This window comes from Saimiri boliviensis, chromosome 11, assembly GCF_048565385.1.
Source record: "Saimiri boliviensis isolate mSaiBol1 chromosome 11, mSaiBol1.pri, whole genome shotgun sequence".
In the NCBI taxonomy this organism is placed as follows: domain Eukaryota; kingdom Metazoa; phylum Chordata; class Mammalia; order Primates; family Cebidae; genus Saimiri; species Saimiri boliviensis.
In genome coordinates this window covers 46,991,626-47,007,006 of record NC_133459.1, presented here as the reverse complement: position 1 = coordinate 47,007,006, position 15,381 = coordinate 46,991,626, and the positions used below count along the sequence as shown (strand labels likewise).

The following is a 15,381-nucleotide window of genomic DNA, read 5'->3' as shown; positions in this document are numbered from 1 at the left end:
CGTTGCCTTGCAGTAACTCCTTGCTCTTTCTGTGTCCCCAACTTTGGTTGAAGGCTTTTTGCCTCGCTAGCTCAGCCTCCGTAAGCTCTTCTGCACATTCACAGTCCTCTCTAGCCTCTGCGCAACGTATCCCCTTACCACCATCCACCCATGGCTGCCCCACCTATGACCAAACCTGAGCTTGCCTCTTCTTTGCCCCCCATAAAAACATACTTATGTCCTATGCTCCATTCGGGTGTTAAGAACAATATCCTTCAATGACAGATGAATAGCACCTCGTAATTTACAAAGCTCATCCTCAACCTCCATTTACCAGATCCTACGAGGCAGGCAGGACATGAATTTTTCTCCTATTTTAGAAATAAAGAAATGGAGGTCCAGAGAAGGTAAGGAACTGCCTCAGGATCACGTTGCCGATAAGTAACACTCCATGCACGTGCTCCAGGGTGTTGATGGGTACTGATGTCTAGCTGTATCTCACTTATGCTGGACAGTCTTATCATGTTAGCAAGGCTCTTCAATGAACGCGGATTTTCAGGTAGTCAGGCTTCCTGGTTGAGTGGGGCAGTTAGGGCAAGGTGTCCCTTTATGTGCTGTCACCTACTCTGTCTTTACCTTATTCATGACTCGTCAACAATGAAGAAAAATGGGTATGCCAAGGTCAGAGCTTGATGGGTTACAAAAGCCACTTCTTCAATCCAAATTCAAGCTTAGCTCAAGAGATTCTCATATTTATGATACTCACCACTTCCTGACACAGATTATAGTTATTGTTTTGTGTAGTTACTGTATGCTGTTATCTCCTCTCCTAAGCTATAAGCAACTTGAAGATAGCAACAATGTCTGCTCATCATCTTTGTCACCTTTAGTGTCTGTAGGACCATACCTACCACTTAGCACGATACCTCATAAAATACAGGAGGGAAAAGAAGACACTAGATGTGTTTAGTTATAGTATCTCACTTAACCTCACAACAGCACCACGACATTGGAATATTGTATTTCCATTGTACAAATGAAGCTCAGAGAAGTTAAATACCTTGCCTGAGGTCATATCTCTCATACATAATCAACTTGGGAATTCAGTTCAGTTCTTTCTGGCTCTAAAGCCTACACTTTCCACTGCAAAGAAATCTTAGTCCAGTGACTGAATGTGACCCCAATTTATTAGTCAAAAATGTAACAATTAAACAAGACCCTGTATAAGCAGAAATGCAAAAATGAATTTAAACTTCATCCTTGCTCATAGGTAGCTCATTATCTAGTACAGGAACAAAACAGACAAATGGACAATTACTCAACAGTGGTTTTAAAGTGTTACATTGTGTGCTGTGTACTGGGACACAGAGATGAACAAGACACAACTCTGCTCTCCAAGAGCCCCCAAGCTTATTGGAGAGACAGACATTATGAAATGCCATCATTTGGTTATGAAACTCATTGTGGTTATGAAGAGAATTAGGTCCTAGGCCCTCCTAGCCTATAGCTCTTCTGTGTGTGCATTCCCATCCCACTGTGGAATGGGTTGAATGAGTTGCAATCAGGGTGGAGAGGTAGAAGAGTTGGAGCTGTAGGATAGTTAAGTTTTCTCCAGAACTACAGTAATACAATGTATCCATCCATCCATCCATCCATCCGTCTATCTGTGCATCTGTCCATCCATCCATCCATCAACAATAGTCATGGAGCCACAGAGCCTGCTTTGAACCAGCCAGTGTACCAGGTTCTGAGGATACAGAGGACTAGGCTGCTGTCCCTGGGAGGTTACAGTCCAGTGGGGAAGATAGACATGCACACAAATGATTTCATCACAGTGTGTATATGTGCTGTCTTCTCTCTCTCTGTTATCTTCCCTTCTGCAGGAAAGAAAAATCCCCTTCTTACAAGCACCCACTCCTGCGGGGCCCAGCCAGCAACTACCCCAGCAGCAAAGGGGACAAGAAGAACTCAGTGAACCACAAAGATCCTTCAACCCTTTTTTAAAGACACAAGAGTCCTGGGAGGTCTTATGGGGACAGGAGCATGCATTTTCTGCTGGGGAATGAAATTAGTCACTCTTCTCTAGCTTCCAAGACAAGGATTTATGGATTAATTCATAGGCTCTTGAAAGGGAAGGGATACAATAAGAAATTTCATCATTGATTTTCCCTTTTTCCAATGGAAAATCAATTGTAAGCCTTCAGCTCAAAGCTCAGGAACAAAATAGGAGATTGGAACCAGGTGAGCACAGATGCTATTTCCTACAACATAGAGATCTTCCAAAATGAGGAACACCTACACATCCCTTTTAAGAGGTCTGACACATATCTGGTCAGTTCTTTCAAAGCCATTTTATTGTTTTAAAGTTTTATAGTTACTGCAGATGGTTACCTTTTAAATAGGCTTGGTTGCTTGGTTGTTTACAGTTTTAGAAATGCAGTGTTTGTATTTTCTGATCCCAAACTACAGCAACAACACATGCAACTGAAAGGCAAATATATCCTAGGAAACAATGGGACAGAAGTTTTGAAATCACAGTGGACTTAAGTATTATGGTCACTGTATCTAAACTGCATGCTTTCGGATTCCCTCAGACTCTAGCATGCAAATCTAGAAAACTGTTCCTAGAACTATTTCTCAATTACCTGGGTAGTTTAATTAAAATTTTAGCTCCAAAGAAAGGTTTATTACGGTTAAGGTCTCCAGATCCCAGGTGACAGGGATTAATTCTGGCCCCTGAAGATGTGGGCATTGCTAATCTGCAATGCGGAAAGGGTGATTGCCTGGCAAGGAAGATGCAAAAGACAGAAGGATGCACCCTGGGCCAGGTAGAAATGATAAAATAAAACAGTAGTAGAAATTCCCAAAATATGGCACAAGCTAAATATTGTGCATTTTTGTGAAAAGTGAAGTGCCTTTGTATGATGAATGGGTCCAGGGGAGTCTGCTCCCTTCCTGCCTGTGGAAGCAGCAAGCTTAGTCACCATGACAGCCTGCTAATTAAAATGACCTCCCGGAAATGAGGGTTAGGAGACAGGGAGAGGCAGGGAGGCTCCAGGGAGAAAAAGCCCTTAGCACAAAGCTCCACTTAAGCATTTTTTGTGTGTTTGGGTTGGAGATTATTGAAGTTTGCTACAAAAATCAAAAGCAAAACTTGTGATCCTTTGCATGTTAGTTTTCAGAAATGATAGCAAAGAGCCATATGTTGATTGGCTAAAAACGTCATGTTGTATATATATCTTCTCCCCTGGGTTCGTTTTGCCCAGAGGAACACAAATAAAGTGTTTTGTGCAACTCCTCTGTTCCTCTGAGCATTCTTGGCACCTTTTCCTTTAGGTCTCCCACTGCTCAAGAACCAACAGGCAAACCCAAAAATTGGTATAAGCTGACTTTGAGGTCAGGGACTCTGTTATCAAAATAAGGGAGAACAGTCAAGTCTTGAATTTCCAGCAGTTCCTGTGTCAGAGTCCTGGGGAGTTTAATTGATTGCAAACAGCTTGACATGCACCAAGAGTGTGTCAGCCTTTTGGAAATGATAGCATCATTTTAGATAGCATGACAAGAGGCAGACTGCATAAAATGAGAGAGACGATAGTCTGGATCTACGTTTCCTTGGCCAGGTCACTTCCATAATGCTGTGATTGTATACTGGCCCATATGTTTAAAACTACACTGATTAGTTGAATCATAGACTACACAAATAGCAGATATGATAATGATTTAAGAGCAAAAACTTGGGGCCAGGCAAATTTGGGTTCTAATTCTGCATTCAACCCCTACTTCTATTTATTTAAAACTGTGTGATCTTAGGCAACTTTTAAAGAAACTTGGTGTGGAAAACGTCAGCAAAAGTATTTATATGCTCACTAAATGGTAATTGTGATCATTTGTAATGTGACTAGGACAGTGAGGTGTCTGCAAATCATTCCCCATTAGAAAGGAATGAGGAGACTGGAGCAGTTTATTTTTTTCAGTAAAAAATAAAAGGGAGGGACGGGTGCAGTGGCTCAAGCCTGTAATCCCAGCACTTTGGGAGGCCGAGGTGGGTGGATCGCGAAGTCAAGAGATCGAGACCATCCTGGTCAACATGTTGAAACCCCATCTCTACTAAAAATACAAAAAATTAGCTGGGCATTGTGGTGCGTGCCTATAATCCCAGATACTCAGGAGGCTGAGACAGGAGAATTGCCTGAACACAGGAGGTGGTGGTTGCGGTGAGCTGAGATTGCACCATTGCACTCCAGCCTGGGTAACGAGCAAAAACTCTGTCTCAAAAAATAAATAAATAAATAAATAAATAAATAAATAAAAGGGAGGCTAGGTGGTGGCTCACACCTGTAATCCCAGCACTTTGGGAGGCCGAGGCAGGCAGATCATGAGGTCAAGAGATCGAGACCATCCTCGCCAACATGGTAAAACCATCACTACTAAAAACACAAAAGTTAGCTGGGCATTGTGGCATGTGCCTGTAGTTCCAACTACTCGGGAGGCTGAGGCAGGAGAATCGCTTGAACCTGGGTTGCGGAGGCTGCAGTGAGCCAAGATCATGCCACTGCACTCCAGCCTGGGCATCAGAGTGAGACTCCGTCTCAAAAATAAATAAATAAATAAATAAGAGGGAGTGGGACTAGGAAAGAAAGATCACAGTCTCCAAAAAGTTAAAGTGACATTATTGGACAAAAGAAGCAAACATGTTCTGTGTTGCGCAGAGGTAATAACCAAATGCTGGGAGTGAGTCTCAGTGAGAGAGATTTCTGCACAGGATCAGGAAAACTTTCTAGTGAGTAGAGTTACCAGTCACTGGATAGGTTCCTTTGGAAGACCGTTCCTTTCTCTGGACTGAAATGACATGAGACAGGATATTACGTTTCTGGATGTCAGAAAATGGACTGTACAGTATATTATTTAATGCTAGACACAGTGATATTGACTGTTTCTGAATTACAGCATATAGACTCTGATGAAATTTCCCATTCCTTGAGAGAGAGGAAAGAAAAAACTGGCTATAAAGCAACCTGTAGGGTGTGTTTGCAAGAGGACTGTCTGCTTTTCCACATTGGCAGAGTACAAAAAAGGGCTGGGCAAGAGAGGCTGTCAGCATCCTTCTGTGTGGTCTTGGCCTGCTGAGCTTCTCCTTAGCTTTTTTGGGCAAGGTTATACCTATGACCTCAAGCTAGAGGGGAAAGGTTTTCAGCACTGAGATGGAGGACAGCACCAAGAGGCGTACAACCAGCCCGAAGCTACTGAGCCACCCGTCTCCAGCAGGGGGCGCGCCAGCCCATCTTCTTGTCTAGCCAAGTCTGTCTCAGATTAGAGCCACAGGTGGGTGGAGCTGGCCACCAAACCAATGTTCTGTACATTTCTGAGAAGAAAACAAACAAGTATGCAAAAAGCAGAGGTGGAAAGGAGGGGGATCATGCCATGTCTTTACCTGGCTCTTACACAACTCTCTATAATGATGCAGTGCTAGTTTTGGTCTATATCAGTTCAGAGGAGCAGAGACAGGACTAAAAGTCTGTTTACCCTCAAAGCTACAGCAGACAAACTGGAGGTTACCCAGCTTCTGCGTTGCTAAGCCCGCAGCAGAGGAGGCTGGTGATGATGTTGTTTGCTTTGCTGCAGCAGCAGTAAGCCTTTAGCCAGCAGCTTTTTCTGTTGCCTTTTAAGTGGGGGCAGGGGCAGTAAGCACAGAAATAACTAGTATCCTTTCACTGTAACTCAACTGAAACACCTGAGACCTGCCTTAGAGAACCCAACTCATTTTTCTACATAGTTAGATCAGAGCCAACTATGGAAGTGTGGGCTGATTAACACTTGTGCATCAATTCATATGTTTATCGAACATATACTGTGTATCAGGTGCTGTGCTAGATGCCTTTGTATCTATTGCCTTACTCAATGTTCCCAACAGTCACATAAGGTAAGTACCATTTTCTACATTTCCAAGATGAGAAAAAATGAGAATCCTAAAGGTAAAAACCTTTTTTTTTTTTAACAGTCATGTGGCCAGTGAGAACCTAGATTCAAACACTGCTCCCCTTACACTACTCTGGGCTGGGCCTTCTCCATTTGTCTCCAGGTAAAATCAGGTCAAACTAAGAAACAGGTTAAAGCAGAATAATAAGTAAACAATGGCATCATTTAGAGGTGGCAGGGGATAGGCAGAGGGGAAGGAAACATTTTAAGGTCACAGGCTGGGGGAAATGTGTAATGATTTTAGAATGTTTTGGCACTGGCTGCTGAAGCCCTGCCTTCTTCCTATCTCTCATTCCTACACACCTGTCTGACTTTCTTCTAACCACTCCAGAGCCCTCCAGAGAGTGGAGTTTAGGCAAGGGGTCCATTTATCACTTGACATACAGAGGCTTCTGGATCATTCAGGGCCCCTGCAATCTCGGCAGGGTTGTCATTTGCCCGGCCCATCCTGATACTCTCTGGGTTACTGGCCCTAAGGAGATAATCTAGCTCCAGTTCCGTATCACTTCCTCCTCCTGGGGTATGTGAACTAAGCCTACTATGTCCCTCATTTCTTGTTCAGAATTCTTCCTCTAAGTTCCTGCCTTCTGAGCACTAGAGAAGTCCTTTACCTTGTGGCTGAGCTCAGCCTATGGGGCATCAGGGCCAGAACGAAGAGGGGAGACATGACATAATAGGAACAGCCTGAGTTTAAAGTCAGGCCATCCTAAGTATGAATCACAGCTCTTCTGTTAAGCTATGTGGCTTTGGGCAAATAATGTAATGTGTTTAAGTCTCAGGATCATCATCTGTAAAATGGACTGATTGATATCTACTTCCTATATTTATAGTGAGAATTGAGTACAATAACATCTATAAAATACCTGGAACAGAGTAAAACTCTTTTCTCAAACCAACCTCACCCCTGCTCTGCCTCTCATCTGCTTGGTAGAGTTGGAAATCCCTTCTCTAGGGCCAAAGCTTTTCTTACTCTCAGATGAAGTACAGACAGAAGTACAAATGCTTCCTGAGTAGAGGACAAGAGTGAGAGAAGTGTTCAGAAGAAAGGCACTGAGGGATGAGTGTCAAGCCAGGGACCTAGCTTTTATTCATCTCTATAGCCTTAGGACTTAACACAGATTATGTAGCAGAGTCTGTGCTCACTGAGTATGGAATGGATAAATTGTGGGGATGGTGGGAGTGGGGTCACCCAAAAACCCTGAACCCTTGAGGGAGGGGAAGGAGGCTTTGAAAGTTGAGACTCTGAACAAATGGAAAGACAGTGTTGAACACAGTATTCACCCAACCTCATGTGAGGCTGAACTGACAAGACTAAAAAGAGAAGGGGGAAATAGTTTCTACAAGATACCATATTTTGTTAAAATAATAACAAACACATCTTAACAGGACATATACAAAGAAAGCTCTTTCTATGTTATTTTTGATTGGCATGCACATCTCTGGGATCATCTTTATGAAGTGACCAAACAGATCTGCTTTGCCTGCTGAAACACCAAATTCAGGTGGTGTGCCGGTCAGGGCTTGTTTTCTCTATTTTGCTGATGAAGAAATTCAGATTAGTGTGATTAAGTCTCATGCCTATGGTCCTCAGCCAGTAAGTAACTAGGACAGGATGTAGACCCTGGATAAAAACACAACTCTACCACACCACTCTGTCTCTCAGTTCAGCCCCAAACCTCAACACTAAGCCTGACCAAGTCAGAAAGTCATCCCTATGATGCCTATGATAGCTCCTTAATGCTTAAAATTTACTTGTTTCCCCAAAGACTTGAGATCTATTCTTAGCTGACCCCATGTCGATCTTAAGTCCAAATCTCCTTCTCTCCCTGGCATCAGCTGTCTTGGTTAATATTCTCTTTTTCCATCTAGTTACTCAGGTTGGAAGCCCTGCCTTTGTCTTGACGCCTTTATGTCTTTCTCCCCACGCTGCTGACCAACCACCAAGTCCCATTGTTTCTGCCTCTGTGGTGTGTCTGCCTTCAAGTAGTAGTATGGAGTGACTCTGGAGTCAGACAGACTTGAATTTTAATTTTGTCTCCATCACTTGCTAATAATTTTATGAATCATTCAGAACAGTTTACTTGCCCCATCTTTAAAATGGCACAATAATGCCTATTGGTGGGACTGTTGTGCATTTCCCTTCCTCTATCCCTTCCATGCTTTCCCTCCTAGCCCCTCCCACCATCGTCTCCTACCTGGATTGCTGGAATGGCCTCCTTGTCTCCAGATGCTCTCCTGTCAACTCCTTCTCTGCTTGAAAGCTTCCAGGATCTTTATCAAACATGATGCCATGTTTATAGTACTTCTTTCAAATTAACTGTCCAAGCCAGAAGCCTGGATATCATCCCACTTTTGAGTCTTTCACACTCCATTTCTGTTCAATTGCCACATCCCACTGGTTATGCCTGCTTGTTCTCTCTCACTTCCAACCAACATCTCAAGACTTAGCTCATATGTCCCAGCTTCAAGACATCCTCCCCAGGCTCAGCAGTTGTCATGAATTGCTTTCTTTTCTTGGTTACCCTAACACTTTGCTTATTCATCTGTTTATCAATCACTCAGGTGATTGTCACCTCCCCCACTATCATTTAATGTCTTTGAGGGCAAAGTTCCGGTTTTATTCATCTTCATACCTCCCATAGAACCTAATGGTTCCAGACAGATCAGAGGCGCTCAGGAACTACAGCAGAATAAAAGAAAGAATGAACGAAATCTCAAATCCAAAATTCTGTCCTGACCTCATCCTGACAACTGAATCCTAATTATAGATTTATCTTCCCAAAGCCTCAACCTCTCTGAGACATTCCACAGCTGACTTCCTCCATGGCTTTCTTTACCTACAGAAATAAGCTCCTACTCAGCATGAAAGGCAGCATGGTATGGCAGAATGCTTTAGACTTGGAGTCAGAGGTCCTGGATGAACTTCAAGGCCCCAGTTTCCATGCAGAGATGGAGGAGACAGATGTACTTAATCCTCCAATACTTTCCTGAAGGCTAAATTCTTTTTCAGAGCCCAAGGCAATTAGATCATTTTTTCTATAACAATTACAGCAACTGTTGCTGGTGTGGTTATAACTACTACTTCTGCTGTTGCTATTGCTACTACTACAAATATTGCTGCTGTTATCACTGCTATTACTGCTACTGCTGCTACTATTACTATTTTAATCTACTTCTAATATTATTCCCATTACTGCTACACTACTGCTGCTGTTGCTACTGCTTCTACTACTAGTACTGCTGCTAGCTGGTACTGCTAATCTAACGCTACTACCGCTGCTGCTACCACTGCTATTGTGGCTATTGCTGCTACTACTGCTGCTACTGCTAATCTCCTCCTCCTCCTCCTTCTCCTCCTCCTCCTCCTGCAGCCGCGGATACTATCCCTGCTGCTCTGCCCTGACTGAGTACTTACTTGGCTCTAGGCCCTGCACTGATTGCTTTGTCTTTCTGGATCTAATACAATCCTCACAACAACCCCATGAAGTGGGCATTATTCTCCTCATTTCCCTGATAAAGACACAGAAGCTTAGGGAGACTAAGCAATCTGCCCAAAGGGCTCAGCTTGTCATAAGTGGAGAAGGCTGGGAGTCATCAGACTCTAATGCTCGTGTTCTTTTAGTTTTTTCCTCCACCTTTTTGTGTGTAGTCCTAAGACTGACAGTACAATGAATATTTAATGCTGGTTTTGAAAAGCCTTCACCGTAGGGAGCTCACTGGTTTCTGTTTGGTCCCGTGCATGACCTCATTTTACGGGATTCCCCTGAGCCCTGCTTTAGGCAGCCTCCTTTGCAGCTGGCTGTCCCCGCACATCCTCCATGCCTGAGTCTCTTCCTTTGAAACAACTGCTGTGAAGTGATTGTCTTAAAGGCAGGGTTGATACTATCCCCAGAATTGTAACAACAAGAGAGATGCTGTACCAGGATATTAGGATGTGCTGGTGCAAAGGACACCCAACTCCTTCTATTAGCCACCTCTCCCATACTCCTGCATTACAAAGAGGATGCTATGTCACCAGCTAGAGGGAGTTTTCCCAGTAAATATTCCAAAGTCTTCCTCTTCCTCTAACCCATGCCACATTCTATCCTCAACCCCCAGAACTCAAATTGTCAAGTCAGATGGATTTAAAGATGTAGCCATTAGGAATCTGGGTTCTGCTCCCAACTCTGAAACTGCCTGTCTGTATTAGACATTGAGTAAGTCTCTCGTCCTGGATGGAGTTACCCCAGAGCTTCCACTGGTTTCGGTTTCTTACTCTTTGATATGGGGATATAATCCTCAACCGACATACTCCTCAACCAAAAATAAAAAAAGAGAATTGTGAGGATCAACTGAGAAGATGAATGGGAAATGACAGTATTTTGAAGAACATTTTCCAATATTTTCTTACTTTCTTCTGAGGCCTCATAAAGGTCCCCACATCATCTATGCTTTTAACCTGAAGTGTCTCATCACTAATTTATTCAACACAAATAATTAAGCACTGTGTTTGCTAGGCAACTCCCCATTCCTCTCTGCTGTCCTGATTTTTCCCTATTCTTCAAGACCCCTTCTTCAGGAAGTCTTTCCTGGTGCACCAGCCCTGAGCTTCTAGGGAACCACTGTCTAAACATTTCATTTGACACTTGGTAATGGCCTTGGTATTTCACTTTCCAATTCAACTTTACATTGTTCTTGGACTAAGATGTTTATAGAGGGCCCAAAACAGACTTACTCATTTCTGGGTCCCCAGAGCCTTAGCATAAGGCCAGGGAGACAGAAGCCATTCACTGAGAGTTGTGGTTGTTGCTGCTGGTGGTAGTGGTAAGAATGAGACTGAGGATGCCTGTTCTGAGCAGAACATTTTTGTGATGCTGACACCCCTCCTTTTCTCTCTCCCTCCAGAAGTTCACACATAAAAGCAATCCTGAAACTTCTGAATACAGTGGAGCAAACCTAGCCTATAGGCCGCCAATATAGGAAGCTGTCAGACTTTAGGCTAATAGTATCCATGAGAAAGAAAAAAACACAAAGGAGAAAGCTGGAGAGAGACTGGGACATGTGAAAGAGAGAAATTGACTATGACGTGCTTGCATGTATGTGTGTGTACTACCATTCTGTGCACATCTTATGTGAATAACTTCTTTATATTTGTGTGTGAAAATGCCTGAGTTTGTTCAGTTGTGAATGTTTCTACTGAATATTAGATGACAGATCATTGTCCAGTCTAAGCAGATTTTTTTACATCTACTCATAGTCAGAGGTCCTGGGTTAAGTTGCTGTTTGAAATTCTGTCTACTTTCTTGACATTTCATCCATATTAATGGATCACCCCTCTGCCCCAGCCTCCCAGGGACTGTGCTCAGCATGATGTCAGGGCCATCTTTCCTCCTTCTCAGTCCCAGTGAAGGCTGATCCTGGCTGATTTCAGCCAAGCCAGTCCCTCTGGGGTGAGAGTTCACCAGGAGCCCCTTTTCAGACTCTATCTCCAGGTGATCTTGCATTTAGGTCTCTTTTCTGTATTTCAGTTTTGTGTTCCTGTTTTCCTCTTTTCTTTGTTTCTTCAGATCAGCCTTGACTAAAGTTTGAAAAAGACTGCTCGTGTGGTATTATAAAGAAGGGAGAGGCAGTTCTCTTTAATACCCCTAATACCTTTCCAAAGTGCTCCTGGAGCTAAAATTCTATGGTCCCAGGGGGTTTGTTTCTGTTCAATTTCAGAAGCACTCACTGAGGGTCTGCTCTAAAATAGGTCGAATACCAGGTGGTGGTCAAAAGTTAAGCATGTACAGCTGCGAAGCAAATACAGTCATGCATCACCTAACAATGTTTCGGCCGATGATAGACATGAATAACAGTGGTCCCATAAGATTATAATGCTGTATTTTTATTGTACCTTTTCTATGTTTAGGTATTTTTAGATATACAAATGCAAGAATTGTGTTATAACTGTCTACAGTGTTCAGTAGAATAACATGCTGGACAGGTTCGTAGCCTAGGAGCCATAGGCTGTACCATGTAGCCTAGAGGTGTAGTAGACCATACCATTTAGATTTGCATAAGTATATTCTGTGATGTTCACATAACGATGAAATCACCTAACAATGCATTTCTAAGAATGCATCGCTGCCATTAAGCAGCACATGACTGTACTTCATTGCTCTGGCCCAAAGAGCAGCTCCATGGAGCTTGAGAGTTTTCCTTTACCGAAAAGCAAACACATGGGGTGGGGACTTTCAAACATTAAGCCTATTTGTCATACATGCCTTGGTTCATTCTTTTCTAAGTTTAATATTCTATCTTTCTTTTATTTATTTATCCTGAGGGAGGCCATGTGGTTTGTTTGAAAGAGTACTAACCCAGACGCCTGGATTTAAGCCTAATTGAGCTGCTGTCATTTCCCCTCTTTGAACCTCAACTTCCTCACCCACAGAATGGAATTAAGAATGATTGCTCTTTCTAAATCCCAGGATTACTTTAAGGAATTTCAGGGAAAGAGAATGTAGTGAGGAGAAAAAGCTAGCATTCTCTGAGTTCCTACTAGAGGTAGCACTTTGCATACATGCATTCTATAGCCATACAAAAGGAAGCAGGTGGTGACAAGTGAGGGCATCAGGAGCAGGAACAGAGGCCTAGAAATGATCCACTAGAAAGAGCCTTAACTGGAAGCAGAGAGATCTGGAATCTAAGCTCAGCCTGCTCCTAGCACTTATATAACTTTAGAAAAGTCACTCTCCCTCTCTAAGCCTCAGTTTCCCCATCTATAAAATGGAATCTGTTGAAGTCGGTGATCACTAAGGGCTCTTCCAGTTCTGCCATTTTGGGTCTTTAGGAACACCAACCTCAACCCACTTGCCTACCCTAAAAATGATCTCACGCTGACCCTGGAATGCATTTCAGGTTGCTAGACCCTAATGCTTGGAAATGATGACCAGGTAGTGAAGTTTCACACTTACTTCAGCAATGCCAGTGGTGATTCCTGCCTTCCAAAGATTCTTTCTATCCTCAGACTTGATGCTGAACCAGAGACCTCTGGAGAGGTGAGATGAGCTGGTGACGTCGTGAACCTCGCAGAGGAGATGCAGTGCTGCAGACCTAGTTAACATCACGTGCAGCAGGCACTGCGGAGCACGCTGGAGCCGCCAAACAGAATAAATAAAGCAATGTTTTATCTTAAGTGTTGGTTAACAGTGAGTACTAAATAGACCGTGCCTTATTTACTATGCCTTCCCTGCACAGGCCTGCTATGGCTGACCTAGACCTCATGAGACAGCATACCCTGGTTTCAAGGCTGTGCCTTCTAAGTTGCCTGTCAAGCAGCTAGAGAATTGGGCCCCTGACTGGATGTTGTAATAGACTCATGTAGAGATGTGGGCACAGGATTCTGGACTCTGATGTCTGACAGATCAAGCTGAGAGTCCTGCTCTGTCACAATGTGGCCTTGTGCCATCCCTATGAAACTGTTTACTCGCTTTTAAAATGGGACTAATTAATGTCTGGGTTACAGGAAGGTTGTGAAGGGTGGATGATGAGAAGATATAAATAAAGAACTTAGCAAATGCAAGTGTCCCGTGGAGGGTAGGTATTGTTCCCAGCTACATCCACATTACTCTTACGTTTAGTATTTCTAAGCCAGTCAAACCAACACCCTGGCATATATTATAAATGGATAGTGTTGTCCCTCATTATAATTGATTAATAATGTAACAGGGTCTTTATCAACATCAGGTGGTCAGTTGTCCACCTCCAAGAATGTCTTCTCTCTTTTTGCTATAATATCAGCATGCATTCATTCATTAGTAAGGTTTACCATGGTATCTTAGTGTGGTTTCTTCCAAAAGCAGAGACTGGGACAAGGAACTGAGAACAAGTGGTTTGCTGGTACTGCTAATCTAATGCTACTATCGCTGCTGCTACCACTACTATTGTGGCTATTGCTGCTACCACTACTATTGTGGCTATTGCTGCTACTACTGCTGCTACTGCTAATCTCCTCCTCCTCCTCCTATTGCAATACCAAGGAGCAGAGGTAAGGGAGAGGCAGAAGAGAGACCAACAGGGAGAAAAAACAGGAAGGGTGTGTTAAAGAGCTAATTATCACTGAGGAGAAAGGGGCCTCAATCCCTCTCAGGACTTTCTAAGTAATGATTTAAAAACTCCTTCAGAGTTGAGGATTGCCCCCTTGGATGTGAATTCACCCTTGCTTTTCTGCAAGACTGATCCTTGAGGGAGCTGAGATCCACCTGTTGAGGGATGCTGACCAGGTGTGTGGAACCATCCATCACACTGTATAAGTCAGGTGGGCCAAGGAGATGTAGGGCAGACAGCACAAGTGTCTGGTCTACATGGGCTCAGGAAGGTCAGTGAGCATGAGTGCCTTGTCTTTTCTATTCCATGGCTGGGAAACTTGGTAGAAACAGTGTCTGAGTCAACTCTGCATCCCAAGAACCCAGCGTAGTGCCTGCACAGAGGTAAGTACCCAGTGATTATTTGCTGAGTGAAAGAAGGGATAGATGGATGGATGGGCATATGGATGTGCAGATGGACTTTCTCCTTTGTAATAATCATTTCTACGTACAAAGGGGGGTGGTGAATGGAGGTTGGATGCAGATGGACTTTGATGTATCGGGTAAACAACATGGGGCATGGGCAGGTAAGCCAAGAAGCCCCCAGAAGAAATGAATCTAGGATTGGTCAAGTGACCTGGGTCAAGGGCCTATCAATGCTGGGCCTGTTGACTGACATGGTCTGACCTGGCACTTCAGCTTGGAATCAACACCACAGATGGGAGCCACAAGAGCATCCGAACTCGGATCAGAAAAAGGAAGCTCCCAGGAAGACCAGAAGCCTGATGCTGGGACTCAAAGAACCTCAGATTTAGATACTCTTCTTTGCAAAGCCTTGTCCTTACTTACTATCAACTCTGATATTGCACGAAAGCTGAATTTTCTTTTAACAATTAGTGCAGTTGACCAGGAAAAAGGAAAATAAAAATGAAATGTTTGAGATTTTATGTGTATTTTTTCTTGAGACAGTCTCACTCTGTCACCTAGTTGGACTGCAATGGCTCACTCTGTGCTCACCGGAAACTGCCTCCCGGATTCAAGCAATTCTCCTGCCTCAGCCTCCCAAGTAGCTGGGATTACAGGTGTGTACCACCACGCCCAGCTAATTTTTATATTTTTAAGTAGAGACTGGGTTTCACCATGTTGGTCAGGCTGGTCTGGAACCCCTGAGCTTGTAATCTGCCCGCCTCAGCCTTCCAAAGTGCTAGAAGTACAGACGTTAGCCACCACGCCTGGCTTATGCTGTATTTAGATACCTTTATTTTTTATTATAGCTAAAATCTTGAGGTTAAGAACAATTTCTACAAGTAACATTTCCTTTTTTATTATAAACTAAATGCTATTTGGAAAACTTTGAAATTTGAAATATAGGAAAAAGCATAAA

General features: G+C 43.4%; 1 protein-coding gene across 7 annotated transcripts in view; it reads left to right on the top strand.

The window, feature by feature from the left end:
• Positions 1–14,569, top strand: part of LOC101050152 (AGBL carboxypeptidase 4) — a 1,418,805-nt gene extending 1,404,236 nt beyond the window's left edge. For 6 of the 7 annotated variants that reach the window (XM_074380790.1, XM_010349316.3, XM_074380788.1 and 3 more), the window contains one exon: positions 1,863–3,273. In XM_074380790.1, the coding sequence (XP_074236891.1) occupies positions 1,863–1,983 (121 nt within the window). In that variant the 3' untranslated portion in view covers positions 1,984–3,273. Of the gene's footprint in view, positions 1–1,862; positions 3,274–12,940 lie in introns of those variants that run through there. The other variant, XM_074380786.1, reaches the window with a different exon arrangement.
• The last annotated feature ends 812 nt before the right edge of the window (positions 14,570–15,381 follow it).